The sequence below is a fragment of the Dermacentor albipictus genome, chromosome 1, assembly GCF_038994185.2.
Source record: "Dermacentor albipictus isolate Rhodes 1998 colony chromosome 1, USDA_Dalb.pri_finalv2, whole genome shotgun sequence".
NCBI classification, from domain to species: domain Eukaryota; kingdom Metazoa; phylum Arthropoda; class Arachnida; order Ixodida; family Ixodidae; genus Dermacentor; species Dermacentor albipictus.
The window spans coordinates 111,134,694-111,153,854 of record NC_091821.1 but is presented as its reverse complement, the minus strand read 5'-3'; the positions used below and the strand labels follow the sequence as shown (position 1 = coordinate 111,153,854).

Here is a 19,161-nt window from a genome sequence, read left to right as displayed (position 1 = left end):
CTGTAATAAAAAGAAAGAAAGAAAGCTTGTCACTTGGAGTATGACTTTTTCAGGAAGTGTATTACGTTGATTTAATATGTTTGATTGGTCTTTTTACAGCTCTCTGGCAGTGTTGTTAGTCATGTAAGACAGCTTCAAACCTGCATCGCGAGAATAATGGGGTCTAATTGTGATAATCTGGTTTCATCATTGTAATGGGATCCCACAAATGCTTGCAGTAAAGCTTAGTATCTGTTCCACCCATCTGAAGCACTGCTACAGTGCTCTGCATGACCAAATATGCCACAAAACAAGTGCTGAAATGTTAATACTTTTGGGAAACTGTCCTATGCCTACTTTCAGTAACAGCATAAAGTTCATTATGGAAAACTGCATGTAGCATTTACAGAGTGATCTATAAACAGTCGAGCACTGTACAGGCCCGGGCCAGAGTTGAGCCCACTCATTAAAAGGCTTAAGTTGTGCCTTTGCGCACATGCAAAGATTATGCAATGCATGGTCCAAGGCATTCTGTGCCAAACTGAAGCAACATGTCCAAAGAGCTGGTTCTTGTATACATTGGCAAAGAAAATAGAACAAGATTAAGTTCCAATTTTTTTTTCCACAAAAACAAACATTGTTTTCGTGTGTGGAAAAATACATTATACAAAAAACCGCTCTTCAAACCATTTCTGTGTTGCCACTTCTGCAATTGCACTATTTCTACTCTTGATACTATTATATTATTTTAGCGCTAACGCAACAGGTATCTCTACTTGCGTGTTTATTTTATGCTATATGCTCATGATTCGACATGTTCGTATATATATATATATATATATATATATATATATATATATATATATATATATATATATATATATATATATATATATATATATAATTTTTTTTTTTCACATGTTAAATGACCGCATAGGATGAAAGCGTACAATCAAGGTAAATGCAGGTGCAGCTGTGGAAAAATAGCACAAGCAATAATGGGCCTGATCCCTGATGTTTCCATAGGAGAAACAAACATTTCAGTCTTTTATGTTTATTGCTTATACACTGCAGCTGATTAGACCCCTAGAAAGTAAGGCTCAAAGAGATGAAAGTTTTTTTTTTTTTTTTACTTACAGGCTGGGTCTGCAATGCACACATGGGCCCTGGCTTAGCTTAGTAATATACGCATGGGCCGGTCATGTATGCCTAGGCTTGGTATCACAGGCTGGGCTTGGGCTTCATAAAGCAGGCCCAGGCCGGGCCCATGCAGTGCTCCAGTAAACAGTATATTTTTTTTCAGTTGCCTGGTTTACTTGAAAATAAAGGCCCACACATAAGCACTGTGTGCTTAGGTATAGCAGTGAACATCTACCAGAATAGTAATAGCAATAGAGTATTACTGTTGAAAAGTCCTTTTTTGAAAAGTTATAAAAAAATGTTTTTGGCCTCGTAAGCTTCTGCCGTTTTTGTTCAATATGATAAAATGTCCTGTGGATCTATAGCACTTTGTATTATTCAGAACAAAAGTTGAAATGGTGTAAGCAGTTCTTTATTGTATCACACTTGATTACAGCGCATGCATGCAGAATTGGAAGCCTAGTGTACACAAATTTACCAGTAAAAAATAGGCATTGTCTTAAAAAGACATAAATGAAGACATTACATTTTCTTTCTGATTATATGGTTAAAATTTCACTCTTGCACATGGCTGTCCCGACTATGGAAAGATGTGTAGATAAGTTATTGGCACTCGCTGTTCATTACAGTAACAGCAAAATGAAAGCGGTGCAAAACACATCTTAAACAGTCTCCCTATGCAGGGTGTCCCATCTAACTTTATCCCAAGTTTAAAAATATGCCGATGCACTCCAAGATGACGTGACCAAGTACATGTTGCCAACTATTTTATGGAGTAAGTCGCACTATTTTTTGTATTCTGCTTAATTGCATAATTAGTTTAAATTAATTGAAGAACTTACGAAACAACAAAGATAGGCAAAAGATTTCACTTAGATAGTTGTAGAGTCACTTGCAAAATGTCTGAATAATTAAACAGTTCCTATCCATCACTTAAGTTGAAGTTTTTTTTACACTTGCAGCAGATGCCTAGAAAAAATACCACATGAAATGCCTGCTTGTGTGCCATGATTGCAGTGCTCCCAAACGTTCCGCGTACAAACCACCATAGCATTTAGCCGAGCAGCAACGCAGGCGTTCGCTGTGCGATTTATGCCAGCAATGTGCTTTCCTCGCAGCGGTTCATGATAGTGATAAGCTTACGCAGTGGTTATCGCTTGTACTGCTGCACACAACAGGTGCGTCATTTTGCGATAGCTGTAAGCAAACTGAACATCCATGGAAAAAAAAAATCTTTTTCAGAACACTGATAATGATGGAATAGCAGTGGCCTAAATGGCCACACGCAGTTTTTCGCTGAATGTTGCATTTATTTTTCGAATGTGCATTTTTATAACACACACTCGAAAGGGCCACCTTCTGCTGTGATACAGCAATGGGACCTTCCAAGAAGGCTTGCTGTTGCTGCCTTAAGCATCACTGGTGAAACACTGTGGCAGACTTCAGTTACCTTCTCCTGTAAGGCTTCTGGAATCGTCGTTTCCGTTGTGTATATGCAATCCTTAATATAGCCCCACAAGAAAAAGTCAAGCGGGTTAAGGTCGGGTGACCTTGCTGGCCACAGGTTGGGCCCGTTTCTCCCTATCCACTGTCCTGGTACGGTAATGTCAAGCAACGCTCGTGCTTGACTACAGCCTTGACTACATCGTGCTGATACCACGTTGCACTGAGCCGAGCCAGTAACATGTTGCAGCGGAAGTCTTCCACCAGCCCTTTGAGGATCTCTCTTACATACCTCTAGGAAGTTGGTGTGTTGTTAAAAAATAGTGGGCTAATGAGCGTGCTGTCATATATTCCGCACCAAACATTAAAAGACCACCGACATTGGTGGCCCGATTTTCCTAGCCAGCAGGGATTTTGCTCAATTCAATAGTGTGTGTTGTTAATATTTACTTGGCAATTTCGGCAAAAGTTTGCCTCATCAGTCAAGAGTACCTTCCCGAGAAAGTCACAATCCTTCTCCTGAATCAAAATCCAATTCACAAAGTTAGGTTTGTTTTGAAGATCCCTGGACTTCGAAGATCCCTGGTATTGACGCAACTACAGATGATAGGGGTGCAGTCCAGCTGTTTTCAAAATCCTCCAGGCAGTTGATTTGGATACTCTGGCCTCTGCACTCACGCTATGCGTGCTGGTGTGTCGATTAGCCATCATGAAAGACAAAATGCTGGAGCGCACCTCATCATTTATGGCTGAAGCTCTCTGCCTTTTTCTTGTGAAGCTGCCGGTTTGCTTCACCGACTTGTAGTTGTTCACTATCGTCATCGGGCTAGGTCGCATGCTAAGGTGCCAGCATCGATATGTCCTTGCAGCCTGCCATCTCTGTCCACCTGCAGCTCCTAGGGCAAGGATCATGTCTGCTTTTTCCTCATTGGAAAAAGGGACCTCAAAATTGCTCGCACTTGAACAGCAGATACACGATGGTCTGTTTGTCGCTGTCTGGAACTGCCACGTCCGTCACTCACTTTACGCAGCGCAAGCAAATAATGGCTGCTAATGTAAATCGAACAGCCAACGCCTGTGTCGCTGCACTGTTGCCTTTCAAGCGGCAGCATGCCCAGCCAAATGCTATGTCCATTTGTACATGGAACGTTTGGGAGCACTCCAATCACGGCGCGCAAGTGGGCATGTCACATGGTACTTTTTATTTATTTTGCAAGCATCTGCAGCAAGAGGAAAAAAAAAACAATACTTAATACATAGATATAAAGTTAGAAATTCTTTAATTGGACATTTTGCAAACCGTTCTACAACTTTCTACTTGAAATTTTTTGTCCAACTTCGTTGCTTCAGAAGTTGGTTAATTAATCTAGACTAATTTTGCAATTAAGCAGAATACAAAAATAGGGTGACTTACTCCATACAATAGTCAGGAACATGCATTTGGTCATGTCCTCTCAATGGTGCATCAGCATATTTTTAAACTATGGCTAAGGCTAACTGGGACACCCTGTATGTTTGGAACTTCAACGCACATTTTCACCGCAGAACGTGGGTATGGTTTTCTGGGTGAAATAACATTTCCACTTTCACTCCTGAAAATCGGGTTTTGGTGATAGCATTTAATATGTTTATTTCATAACATAAGCACTGACTTATGGCACATCTATTACTCTAGGACACAATGTCAAACTCCTGAACAACCTCATGCTTTGGGCATATCTTAATGTACAGAAAAACAGCTCACGGGAGCACACACAAGCACTAATTGGGTTTGACAAATGACAGCTTGAAGCTACAGACACAGATATGTGTACATGCAAAGTGCAGCCTTGCTCCAATTCTTTGCACTGTCCCAACACAGCTACTTTCGTAGGCTTCACACTTGAATCAAATGTACAGAGATTGAACACTTGACATGAGGCTGTGAGGTCTAAGGTGATGGAATGTATCCATGCAATGAAATTTAACATTTATACAGTAATGCATGTGTGGTCTCATCTTTGCAAGACTCTGGATTAGACATAATAGTTGATTTCTTTTTTATTTGCCTGGGTTGCTATGTGGCATAATGTCGAAATGAAATGAAATATTTGTACTGTTCCATTACATTTCCTGTAACCATGTTGATACCAATGATAAAATTTTTGCTGAACCCACCTAGTGTGACAAGTTCTAAATTGCACAATTTACATTGTCTTCGATAACTTGAATGAGTTGAGTTGAGCTCAAACCAAAATGGTGGTGAAAGTAGTGCAACAGACATTGGGAAATGCTATATTTTGAATTAAACACAGTGAGATGCACAGAAGAATGAAATATATTTATCTAAAATTAAAGCACGAGAACCTGTCGTACTAAAATATCTTTATTGGAGGAAAACAAATGTGGAGTAAAAAGCGGGGCCAACCCTAAATGTGTTGGCACTAGTCTTGTAACCTTACTGACAGATATCTTCATGTTGCTTTCTAGATTTTATTCCAACAATAATACCTTCATAATGTTTGTTCATGAAACAATGCACAAAAAGGTGTGCAAAATAAGGTTGCCCGTTGCCAATTTTGGTAAAACATGTCAATAAACAGCCAACTTGAAATCGCCCACCTTATCTAGAATACAGTATACTACTCCTTTTGCCACCCAAGAGTATCCTTTCTTAAAAGGGGCACTAAAGATAGCTTTATACATTTACTTACTTGCGTCCTACACCAGGTACTGCAGGTTATTGACTCATTTAAGTGCATGTTTCTTGAAAAACATGGATTTAAAGATGCCTGCATCTCCCACACTCCCAATGACATATTAATGCCAACTGTAAGCAAAGTGACAGTGACATTTATTATAGTAGATGCCACCATAGCTGCATAATGCCCTCAGCTTGGCTTGGTTTCATTACATTGGCTCAACTAGTGGCACAGCACAAAATTTGAGGAGATGCCTGCCCAGAAAGTACTTGGCAGATGGCTTTTTCCTTGAGTAATGTGAGACCGGCAACATGCATGTTACTGACATGTGACATGCAGCTATTCATGCCAGTGCTAATGGAGTCACCAGCCATCTCCTCCTGTTCACTTTTAAAAAATAAATTAGGGCTCTAGACCCCAGCACAATGGTATGATAATGGTTCATGTGATTGGTCACAAATAACCATAAAATGCATTTGGCTCCTTATATATATATATATATATATATATATAACTTAAACCACTTTTAGGAATTGCGAACACCTCCTCAAGTCCAGGTGCACTTTCTGCACAACACAACTTCCCTGACAGTGTCGGGCACAGTGCCGCAAGAGTTCACATTGTGCAAGTTGGGTGTGGACATGTGCACTTCATAGCACACCCAAAATAAATGTAGCAATGTATAAACCTTGTTGTATGCTATCATTGCTATATCACTGCTTAGCCATTACTGTAGCACTTAGAAGTGGCAAATAATTAGTGGCCATAAATATGCCTTTCTGCTCAGTACATGTTGCAAGCCAGAAATTCATCTGTATTCAAGGAATTTAGAGTTGATAAGGAAGAAAACTTAGTACAAAATTCAGGCAAGTTATTTAGAGTTAATAATTGAGGGGAAATCGGGGCTCCTGACTTCAGGATATTCGGGTTGTGTTCAGCAAATAAAATTGCTACAATAATGCACTTTTGTGGAAGTACCATGTGGTTGCTGCATTGAAGCATCTCAAACTTGGATATTTCTTTCTCTGTTTAGTCCTCACTCCTTTTGGCTCATGTACATGATCACCAATTAGAAAAAAAAATTATGCAGGCCCAACACAGATGTTGGAATATATGTGAAATGTTAATTGAATGCTATGCTGTAGTAGTACAAAATTCAATGTGGACAGTTGTCATTATTTTCGTCCTATGCAACGTGTAATCTCATGAAAAGTGAGAAAACAGCCCAAACTTGATCACCTATATGCAGTCATCACTGAGAGCTCATCGCTGATTTTCTGTGGCATAAAATGGACAAAGCAATTCAGGTGAGGGACCATACTGAAGAACTTCCTGCACATCTAAGAGTCAATGAAGCCTAGCTCTACTTACAAAGCTATTTAGAAACCAAAGAGCTTGCACTGTGATTGGACAAATTTTTCCAAGCCATCTTTTCAGAAAGTGGCTACTTTTCCATCTTTTCAGGAAGGTCTTCATGAAACCAATCCAGTGTGCAAAACTTCAGAAAAATTATGTTTTACTTCAAACAAATGGCCCTGGGTATATTCTATTTACTCAATCGCCTGTCTGGTTGCCCTGGACAGACAGTTGCACACCCAACACAAAAATTTTCGAAGTGGTACTGTTAACAGTTTCAAATGTGTGATGCTTTGCACAATTACTAGTTGTGCTTCCTGGCTTCAGTTTTTATGCCAACAATACATGCACAAGAAAGTTCACGAAACTATGACTGTTGCTATAATAACAAGGCATTGAAAATAGTACTTTGCAGCAATTAAACAAACAGCAAAAGATAATTTGTGATGCAAATCACCAAAGTGTTGATGGCAATGTGTCGTGTAGGTGCAAATCACTGCTTTGCCAAAGACTGGTTTGAGAAGTGTTTGTAAATGTTACTCTGCTGTTTTGCTATGTGATCCCAATAATGCAAATGCATACACTTCTCGACGTTTACAATTGCCTCAGTGAGCATTTAACAGCAATCTGACACAAATGCTGTCACATGAACACAGCTCTCAAAGGTTGTGCACTGTTTCAAGAAGCACTGCCTTTGAATGTAGCAAAAGCTATGGACGTCTCGTGGACGGATGTTTCCGAGCCATTACAGAGGTTTTGCAGACTGTATAAATGACATTGTAAAGCTGCCAAATGTGCTTCCACAATTTTCACATGAATATCACACAATCTTTTTCACAATAAATGCAGTGTATATACAGTTGAATTTTGGTATAATGTAGTTGCATTCAACATGAAAATACCTTTGTCATAAGTATAGTCGTTATACCCATGTATTGATGACAAGCATTTTATATTCACTTCATTACATCTGATAATTCGTCATATCCATGTATGTTGCATTAAGGTTCAACAGCTGCATTTTTTCTCTCTCTCTGCTGTTATGTATTAGTCAACTTCACGAACCATATGGCAGCATAATGTCTGTCAGCTGACTTATCAAATAATAAGTAAGTAATATACCAGTCATACCAATAATGGCTAAGTGAAAAATAATAAATTAATACAAAGCACTGTGCTACATTCATGTGTCTCCCTGTCTCATAAAACACAATCTTGGAAGATGCTAAACACTGGCCATTAGGCATTTCAGCTGGAAGGATATCTTCACTACAGTTGACTGCCTCCTTCATGCATGCTTTTACCTAGATTTGAAATGACTGAATGACATGATGCAATCCAGTTATGTAGTAATAAATGCCAGAAGTTGTGGGGCTCAATATGGATGAATGTCATCAAATAAAGTCAGAAATAGTACAATTGCATTTAAATTACCACATAAGCTAACAAGTGCGAAGACAAGAAATTATGTTACAAAGTCAATTTTTAAGAGAACAAACTAAAACAAACCTATAAACCTAAACTGTCAAACATGCATGGCATCACTTATTCAGTAATGAGAACAAAGGGAAGCTATTTGTATCTGTTATACTCTGAAAACAAGGACAGTGTCCCTGAAATCTGAAAGATGAAATAAAAAATGTAAACGTTTTCCCCAAGTCTGGCCATATAGTTTATTTTTAGAAGAAAATAGAAATGGCTCAAAGGTGTGTCATAAGGCTTTACGTGACTTTAAAAGGATAAAAGTGAGCTGCAGAAAAAATAATCACAGTTATTTGTGATTATAAGAATATATATACAGTGCGCATGTTGGCACATCCGTTATATAAATGGCAAGATTTAATCACAGTCTGCATATTTTCCACATCAGAAAAGACATCTTTCAGGTCTCGTAACAGTTAAATAAAAACAACTTGCCTTAAATGTTTGCCATTCATTGTTATAGACCTCCAATTTCACGCAGTACACCAATAAGCTTGCAAATTCCAAATAGGTAGTTCTTATCACACTCTGATGTGGGAAAGACATGAGCAAAGTCAATCATTTTGGCCACACAGTGAATTTTTTTATCATCAGAGCTATCGGGCAAAGATTCATATACAATCAGAAGTGAACTTGAGTAAAAGGCATAAACACGCTGAGTCTCAAACCAGTGCCTGATGTGTTCCAGCTGAATTAATAGGTCTGGCAGAAATGCTGGGCTATCGGGCTGTTGATGTGTCATGCCAAGGAATGTCTGAAAGGCTGTAAAAAAGGCACCAAAAAAAAGGAATGCTCTAAATTAGCAAAAATTTTAGATACCACGAATGCAAAGATGTTGCAGCGGCACTCAGTGAATGCCACTCAGTGGTTGGCTAAGACTACCAGGGTTATATCTTGTACACATAAACAAGAATGTGGACATGGGAACAGCTGCCACCTTAGTGCAATTGGCAGTGCAACACTCATGTAATGTGGAGATTGTGGGTTTGACTCCCACCAGTGGCAAGGCTTCCTTTATGTCCACTTTCATTTCCCTTTCCCTTCTCATTAATACACTACAATTAAAAACTACAAATAATTTCCTCTATGCTTTTCTTGGCTCCATTACCTGTTGGTTTCATTTGGTTGTGGCTAAGAAAAAATCGGGTCCCTCGGCTACCATTCTTGTTATGTCGGGTGTGTAATTGATGATGTATTTTATGTTATGATTATTGTATCTCCATGATGTATCCCCATGCCATCCGTGAATCACAAAACCTTATGTGCACATCAGCTGACACACGAAGTGGCTCTCTTGTGTCACACTGGCATATCCATTATGGGGAATCGGGCAAGAATCGATACATACCAATATCACATACACATTGCCGATGTATGTTTGGGCACGCACCCAGTGACCCAAGTTGTCTACTAGGCCAGACAGTAGCAAGTTGTCTATTCAGCCACATACCCAGTGCCCCCTGTTGTCTGCTCAGAAAGACAGCAGCCAGTACATACCTAGGCAACTTGGGTCACTGGGTGCAAAAGGCTAGATACAAACGGACAAACCGGAAAGTGAGTAAAGTTCCCAAAAAATGCCAACCGCATTAATATACAGTGAAAGCTCGTTAATTCGAACTTCAATAATTCGAATTGATGGATAATTCGAACTGTACGATTTGGTCCGGCCAAGCTCCACAGAAGTCTATGTATAAAGAAGTCCGTTAATTCGAACACGAGAAGGTTCCCTCACGGATAATTCGAACTACGCTCGCCTGGCACACGGCCAGAGAAACGCGCCTACTGCCTACACACAAGGCTGTATTGCCTCCGAAACGGAGAGAACGGCGAGAGAAGGCAAAATCGGAAAAAAATCTAACCAACGCGGGGTCAGCCAGAAGGCAGCGGCGGCTGCCGCCTCTCCGTTCTACGTAACCTCCGAGACTTCTTGCCCGTTGCGAATCTCGGAGGCTTCGCAAATCTTGTACAGCTGCTAATGCTGTGCGGAGATGGCACGGCAAGCGCCAAAACACAGCGAATCAAGTACGTCGCAGCTGCACTTGCAATCAAGAACCAACGAATCAGGGCCTTCGTCACCTTCACATGTTCAGCGTCTTTGTCTCGACAGTCTTCATCGGTTGTGCACCTCTGTTTTCAGCTTAGGAGGCATCGGCCGTCGCGATTCATTGTGATGGTGTTAAGCCTCGGCTAACGTTCGTTTCATTGGACATCGGTGGTGTGGCACAGTCGGACCCAGAGCTTCAACTCGGAAGATGGCGTGTGCCCGCGGCACACGCCATCACTTTTTGACTCGCCAAATTTCTGACATGCCCTACTGCTTCCAAATCGCAGTGTACTGTTGCTCTCCTTCACTTTCGTTAGTTCGAACTTTCGGTAATTCGAACTGAAGCGGCTTCCCCTTGCGGTTCGAATTAACGAGCTTTTACTGTACTATTAACTGTGATTACCTTAGTCTCCATGTGAATGACAGATATTATCTCAAATATAAGTAATGCGTAGAGCTTGGCTTTGTGTGTGTTGAACAGATGTACGACACTGGTAAGTGTTACCGTAAGCAGCTATGTCATAAATAATATGGCTTGAATGAATGCATGATAGATTGAGAGGATAGCAGCAGTAGATAGAAAAAAATCAACCTTTAATCAGTGCTCACATTTTAAAGACTTTTTTTTTTACGTTGTGAAATGTGACTATGAAATTTCAGCTGATGATCGAGGTGGACACCAAAAAAATGAAACACAGTCACCGGCAGAAATGCAGCGAGAGCCAAGGTAAATCTCAGATAAAAAGACCAGACTTCTTTGAGTGGAAAAAAAGGTGTTGAATTTAGTTTTGCTTGAATGTCAAATCAAGTGATTGCTGTAAAAACAGGTAACAATCAGCTAATGCGCTATTCAATTTAGAAATTAGCGATGGTAAAAATGTCCTAGTCTGAGATGGTTGTGTCGTCAACATATACATTGTAAGGGTGAAACATATTGTGGAAGATCATTTATACACAGAATGAATAACAGTCCCAAGACGGAACCCTGAGGCACCTAATGATTAGTAATTGTTTTAGTGTCTGAAAACATGCTCATAAATAAACAGTAAGTTTTCTGTTAGACAAGTAGTGTCTTAAAGGTGATAATACAGGGCCTGTTAATCCATAAGCTTTTAAATTTTTAAGCAACATATTGAGATAAACTGTATCAAAATATTTAGAGAAGTTTAAAAAAAAACAGAACCAACAATAAACCCATTGTCAATAGTGTTCTTAATATATTCTGTTAATGAGATTACAGCTAAGTCGGTTGAATTACCAGAACGAAAACCAAACTGGAAGCTGTTCAAAAGATTAAACTTGGCCAAGTAATTATTCAAATGACTAACAAATTGCTTCTCGATTATCTCACTAGTGGAAGATATATGATGATGATAAAATGTATTTATTGAGGGATGGCACGAAGGCCTATTAAGGGAGATAAATAAGATGGCAATTAGAAATAATGGGCTTATTACCTTTCTTAAAAAGAGGTATGAACAGTATATTTAAGGATGCAAAGAAAAATGCCGGTTTTAAAGATGACATTGATTATATTAAATGTGGGTTTTAAAGATGACATTAATTATATTGACCAGTGTTATGGAGATCAAATGAGCCATAATTTTTAAATGGCATGATTGAATGTCATCTAAGCTAGGCAAGGTATCTTTAAGGTTATTAATTCTGGTGTTACAGAAGTAATTAATTTGATCCATGCTACATAGAGCAGCTGTGCTATGTTGGCTGTAATTTTCAAAAAGTCGCTGAAAGCACTAGCAATCTGAAGTGGGTCCTCAATGCAACAGCATTATAATTCATTTAAAAATAGCAGACTGACATGATCTTCACTTTAGGAACACAATGAGCAACTGTCAATTTTTTTTTTATTTTAGTGGTTCCGACAATTTACAAACTCTATTTCATAATAACTTCTCGTAGGTTTCCAGTAAAGAATTTAGAATGTTGCAATATCTTCTGTATCTCAATGCCAAAGTCACCATGAACCGTTGTTTCTTCGTTTTCTTATACACATTATCTTTTTCTTACGCATGCTTTCAAGCAGCTCTTTGGTCACCAATGGATACCTAGGTGTTTTGTATCGCCATTTACATTTACCCTTCATTGTGCTTCAGACATGGCTTCCTTAAATAAACTGCAAAAACTTTCGAGTGCATTCTCAGAGTTTTGCATTTGATCAAGTTCTGACCAATCAATGTTATTCACGTCGTGTATAAAATTATTCTTATCAAAGACGTTGATTATGTGCCATGTACCAACCATCTCACTTGTTCATAGAGTTAAAAATGATGAAAACAGGGTAGTGGTTAATAATTTCAGCATTAATGACGCCTGAGTTAGGTGTAGGGGTGATGTTAGTCAACACGCAATCTAGAAGCATTTTCGTTCCATCAGTGTAACCTTGCTGAAGATGTTGAGTTGCTCATACTCCAATGCAATGACGCAGTCTGTGTGTGCTACACAAAGGCTACTACCAATACCTGAAACTGATGTTAATGTCACTCACTATCAGAGTGTGCTTATTTTCTGAAGCTAACTTTTTAAAGATAATATCAAGAGGAACCACAAATTCAGTTAAGCAGGATGACGGCAAGCGTTATATGCATCCCAATACAAAATTTTTAGAATAAATGGAGAAAACCACATGGTCTAGTTAAATCCACACCGATGTGCAATGGGCACGGAGAAGGAAGTATTTAAGGACATAAATCTGCTAGGCCGTGACAGCACGCACAGGCGACGCGATAAAGTCACGGCTGGGTGATGAGAAAAATCGCGATATCGCCTCATATATTGTAAATTTTCCCAGATTTAATCAATAAATAGACGTGGCGGACATTATCCTGCAGGGAAAAGGTAATTACCTTCAAAGTTCTGAGTAACCATGTACGACTGAAATTGTGGGCTCGTGCAATACTTAGCATGGAATAAGGACTTCCAAATGGAAGCTGTGAAGCAATTACTAAGACAGCAATAGGTTGGTGCTGGAATATTACAGACTTCAACCAGCAGGGTGGTAAGTGAAGAATTGGGAAGCTTCGGACAAACTTGCTGCCTTCTCATATTATATATAATTAGATAGCAGCAGCAAAGAAAATAAATCATAAAGTGTGAAAATTGACCCACAGGATACAGAATTAGGCATAGTGCATTCCACGCACTTTGTTTTTTACCAGTGTCCTCCGGATCGTCAGACAACCGAAGCGATGCTATTGCATGAGTTAGCGGTTCCCAACATTATCATTAACGATGCTTTCAATCATTTAAGGCAAGGCGGGGAAGAAGTTTGAAGAAGAATTTAAATATGAACTAATGGCATGGAGGGTAAGTACCGTCATTTACTGGAACAAATTATACCTAAGTTATCAATCTTGCATTCTAAAAAACGTACATTATAGATTTGGCAGTCTAGAAAATACATCACGCAGCAAGTCACAAATTTTTTTTTTCTTTCATTTTTCAAGGCATTTGGAGCCGGCGAAGAGGCGCAAGAAACACAGCCATTTGTGCGTAAAAGTAAAGCGCTAGTGATGAACCAGCAGCCAGCGGCTATGAACCGGAGAGCCTCTTTGGAGAGCGCACGGCACACGTTTTGCCTTCTCGGTGAGCCGACTCATGACAGAGGGCACATCAGCATTGTGCCCTCCGCCGCGACTTTATTGGGACACCCGAGCAAGCACTGTTTCCCCATGTTTCTGGAGATGCATATGAGAGAAAATGGATAAGAAAGGGAAGTACGAAAGCTACTTATACTAGACCACGCCCTTCATAATGGATTCGCATATAACATACTTCCGGATATAACAGACAATTCTTAAGGTCTCAGTTTGGTCTGCCTATATTATTTATGCAATGAATTCCTCGTTTAACCAACCTGGCTATAGTGGACTTTAGGCTAAAACAGACATGATTTTATCCAGATGGTGCACATACCATGAACTTTGTTGTGGCAATGCATGCATGCAGCAAAGCACTGCATGCAACTTTTTCCAGTTTCTTGCGAATTATGTGCGAAAATTCACTTTTTCTTAAAAATCAAATAGATTAGCCTCAAGCTTCTCACATCTGTGTGCTGCTCGATGCCCTGTTGGAGAGTTTTTGGGACAACCACAGAAAAGGCTCGCAGCCACCCATCGCAGTCAAGCGTGATGCTGAGCAAGTACAGTGGACACAGTGGCCAAGGCTACCGCTAGGCCCAACGAGCTTCGCTTTGAAGCCTTAGCTTTTGGCACTTAAAAATAACCACCGGCAATAGAACATGCATTGTTTTGAGAATGCTTTATTCCTCACCACATCAATTCGCACAATAAAGAATAGAGGCTGCTCTTCGTGGCGTACATACTGCCGAGTCCGTGATGCAGTCAAGCTGTCTCACATGCAGTGCCGGTGGCAGCCAGATGTGGGCTCCGAGTTTAACTTTCTTTCCCCGTATCGCAGCCCTCGTTTGTCCTACAGGTTAACAGCAGACATCACTTGTCATGAAAGATTAAATTAAGAAACAAGTTTATTTTTCTGGCCATCGTTTTGTGTGAAAAACAAACCACCCGATACTAGTGTCATTGGCAGCTGCTACATGCTCGGCCAAAACAGCAAAAATATCGTTTGGACCCATTTTTTTTGCTGAGAGGAAAATCTTGCCATTGCATGGGGGTAGAGCTTGCGTATACTGTAGTGCTGGTAAACTGCCAATTGCCGGCAGCCAGCATACAGAAAACAGCAGACAGCAAGGCACCATGTCGCTAGTGTGGTTGTACAATTACAGCATAAATCCGTCTATTTACCTATTTATTTATTTGAATTCCGATTCTTTTTTCATCAATCGTCTCTGAGTTCCAATGATCAAACACTATGCGGCAGGATATAGTTCCACCATTTCACAACTTACTGCAACCCTAATTTTGGATATAACAGACTTCAGATCATAGGTGTATATACGGGAGGGGGGGGAGGGCAAAGCAGGTCAGTTGCCCCCCCCCTCCCGCACACACACACACACACACACACACACACACACACACACACACACACACACACACACACACACACACACACACACACACACACACACACACACACACACACACACACACACACACACACTTTTGATATCCGGGAATATATGCGTCTAGAGTCCCAACCAAGATAATTCGTGTCTATAGAAAGTGGCTTGAAGCACTGATAACGGGGGTCTGGCCTCTCCACCAGCTGCACGTGAGTGTCGGCCACATTAGTTCTTCAGCACACTCATCACTGGTACTTATATAGAACACAGAGTCTGCTCAGTAACAGTTCGTAAATTTACCCAACTCTGCAAGTCTGCAGTAGTCTTTCAAGTCTTGATCTAGACATTGATTCGGGCTACTTGGTCTCTCAATAGTGCAATTGAACCTCAATAGTGCAATTGAGGTTCCCAGAACTTTCAAGACTGCTTTCACTTATTTGGTCCTGAAAGCTGTTCTCGCGGTAAAACTGAGGCAGCACAAGGCATTCGCTTCTCGCTGCCGGCGGTCTTCATCGCATCAGCGTCGTGACAGCGAGTGCTCGTGGTCATCGAGTGAGATGTGTTTATATTTGCTTGTACGTGCGTGATACCATACTCGTCACAGGTGTACCTACCAGTTTGGGGGGAGGTGTGCCCTTCCCCCCACAGTCAGAATTGAAAAGGAAAAGTGAGCCATTTATCCCCCCCCCCTATGCACACACACTTGTGGAAGTGGGTACTGTCGGCTGCCATTGCACAAATACAACAAAAACAACAGCAGAGGCCAAATTCTCTCTCAGAATCGGGCTCACATAGGTACGATTTATGTATTGATTCGGGCTACTTGGTCTCTCAATAGTGCAATTGAACCTCAATAGTGCAATTGAGGTTCCCAGAACTTTCAAGACTGCTTTCACTTATTTGGTCCTGAAAGCTGTTCTCGCGGTAAAAAATATTGCAAAAACTGCAAAATATTGCAAAACTGCAATATTTTAGGTTGATTTTTATTTTTCATTTTCTCCCTTTCAAATGTAAGAACCAGAACAGAAGCGAAATTATTTACTAGAGGGGGATCGCGCAGTGCGGCCAAACCAAATGTGCGCGCCTGTCAATGGTGATGACGGGACGGCACGCACTATATCTTCACTTATGCTTGGGCCACGCGCTCCGCTGTTCAACTTTCATTTGACGCTGATAGTACATATGAGTGAATATTACAAAACCTGTGAACCTGCAGCGTTTAAACGCTGTGGGTTCAGTGGTGTCACTAAATCCATTCGATTGGTAGATGCTTGGCAAGCGTGTCAGAGAACTAATTTACCAAAACCAAGTGGAATAAATCTTCTGTTCAGATTTAGAACACAGCAGATGAATAAGACATATCAACTGCATAAAACAATAAATATCGCAACGACTTAACTCTTTCACGCACGACTGAACAAATTGCTTCCGCTTCTCATGCCTTTAAAACCAATAAGTACTTCACGGTGGCTTTCAGCTAGATCAAAGGCGAAAATATGGTATTTAACTTTTACAAAGCTTAGGTAATTGTCATTGCCATGTTAACAAAATGCTGCCAAGAGCGTTCTACAGAATCTAGTTCTGCTACCATGAATGTCGACAAGCACAAAAAATTTAAGGATAATACGCAGGCTAAATGCATTTTCATGCTAGGAAAACTACGTTGCTTGTGTTATTTTTAATCGTGCTGTATTTGTAACCTTTCAATCTGAGGATAATGAAAAATTTATGCTGTCATATTCCAGTATGTAAATATTAGAGGTAGACGATCAAATATCAACTTTTTCAAATATGAATCGAATACAACAGTAAGCATCGAATATCAAACAGACAAGCGCAGATGCACATATCTATAGCAGGAATATTTGTTTCAGTATAATTAGGGACACACTTGCACTGAATAGACATATTTAACAGGGATAGGCGGGCTAGTTGGTGGTCGATATTGGAATGCATCATGTAACCGCGCAAACAACAAGGGACAGTGTGTGTGTTTCCTTCTCTGTCCTTTGTTGTTTGCGCGGTTACATGATGCATTCCAAAACTGAATAGACAGTCAGCTATCATGCACAATTAAGATCGTTTTAAACACAATATCACAACAGTCACGCAAGGAACTACACGAATATGCACTTGACACCTTGAAGCCTGGTGGCAGAGAAGCTTTCCAAGAATGAAAGATATTTGAAACTGACGACCTTCTCAAAAACACATAATAAATAGTTGTTGAAAAAATATCAGAAGTTAGGGAAAAAGAAAATAAAATGCTAAGGAGGTATTTGTGTGGCCTAGATGAAATACACAGTCTCTTAAAAGAAAAAAACATCACTCGTTGTAACGTAAGAGAGAAAACTCCTACATGAATAGGCTGCAAGAAAGACTAATTAGCAAGCCATAAGCACAATATAGCCGATTGTCATGTATTGGACAGAAAGAAGGGAAGACCGAGGGGCCCTGTTTTGTAAGAACGCTTGCACGTATTTATCAGTCAGAACCATATGAAAACAACAGGTGATGAAGAAACGGAAAGCATATGATAAATTATTTGTAGTTTCTAATTGAAATGCAAAAATGAGAAGCTAATGGGAAATGGAGGAAAACTCAACTTTCTGACAGCGAGAGCCGAATCCGCAACCTCCGCATTACGTATGCGTTGGACTGCAAATGGTGCTACGGCAACAACAGCAGTTCCCACGTCCATGCAGTCTTGGGTAGTTATGTATGTATACAAGATCTGAGCCAAGGAGTACCTATTAACCAGCGCAAAACTTCCACCGGAAAAAAAAAATTAAATTATGGGGTTTTACGTGCCAAAACCAAGACCTGATTATGAGGGACGCCGTAGTGTCCCAGGACTTCGAAAATTTGGACCACCTGGGGTTCTTTAATATGCGCCCAAATCTAAGTACACGGGTGTTCTGGCATTTTGCCCCCAGCGAAATGTGGCTGCCGTGGCCGGGATTCAATCCCGCGACCTCATGCTTAGCAGCCCAACACCATAGCCACTAAGCAATCATGGCGGGTCCCACAAGACCGAAAACGAAACTTGTATTTCCGGTCTGGTTTCTGCGTTGCGTCAAAAACCTTGTCACTGTTTTACTTCTGATAATTATAATTTGCTATACTTTGTTAAGCAGGTGGAGAACAGTAACCCGATCTGAACAGTCGGTTGTTGCGAAATATTTTCTTAGTTTTGATATTCAAAAATACCGAATAGTTCATTTTCGAATACGAATAAAATATTAGACACGAACTATTCATATTCAAAACTTCGATGTTCGCCTATCCTATAGTAAATACATTACTAAAGCTAAAGCCCTCTATGCTCTGTTGGTAAATTCACTGTTTTCCTTCAGCTGCATGAACATTGGAGCAACATGACACTGTCTAGGTAAATTATTTACTTCACGCTAGCTTATATTAGAGTGTTCCAAAACACCTACATTTTTAAAATCCACTTCACAGTTATAACAAAAATTTTAGTGACTTTTTTTTTTGTCTCACTTCAGTGACACGCTTCCTCAAATGTTGGCAACACTAGACTGAAATGGTCCATAATGCACGATTGAAAACCAGATCTGTCGGTGACAAAGATAACTTTCACTGACGAATTTTTCCACCTTTTTTGTTGCCATGTCATTCGGGTAGTCCACAAGGGAGGCAATCTTTACAGTATACGTGCCAGCTGGGCCCGCTCTGAGTATGATCCAGCCAGTCATGAACATGAACTTCTGTATAACCTACAGTGGATATATTACAATAAATCAAGGTGTCATAAACACATTAAATAAAAGAACATGTCAACATTTATTGGTCTGTGGCTGCTAAAGTGGCATCTACCTAGCCTCTCTCCCACCCGGAAGGAGCCGGGTGGGAGGGAGCTTAGGTAGATGCCGCTAACCTAACCTTCGCTCCTCTTGGAAGGAGCCGTCCGTGTCAGGCTTTGCTGTAAAGCATACAAAAAACGAACATGTACTGCAGAAGTCAAAGAGGAAATTATATGTAGGGTAGTGAAGCTGCCGTTGGTGTGGAGC

The 19,161-nt window shown here is 40.3% G+C and overlaps 1 protein-coding gene across 4 annotated transcripts in view; it reads right to left on the bottom strand.

Moving 5' to 3' along the window:
- Window positions 1–19,161, bottom strand: part of LOC135907727 (inositol polyphosphate multikinase-like) — a 53,074-nt gene that overhangs the window by 10,496 nt on the left and 23,417 nt on the right. The window contains exon 5 of one of the 4 annotated variants that reach the window (XM_065439454.2): window positions 4,595–8,843. The exons of 2 other annotated variants lie outside the window; for them this stretch is intronic. In XM_065439454.2, coding sequence (XP_065295526.1) covers window positions 8,539–8,843 — 305 coding nt within the window. In that variant the 3' untranslated portion in view covers window positions 4,595–8,538. Of the gene's footprint in view, window positions 1–4,594; window positions 8,844–14,399; window positions 14,575–19,161 lie in introns of those variants that run through there. One more of the 4 variants, XM_065439456.1, reaches the window with a different exon arrangement.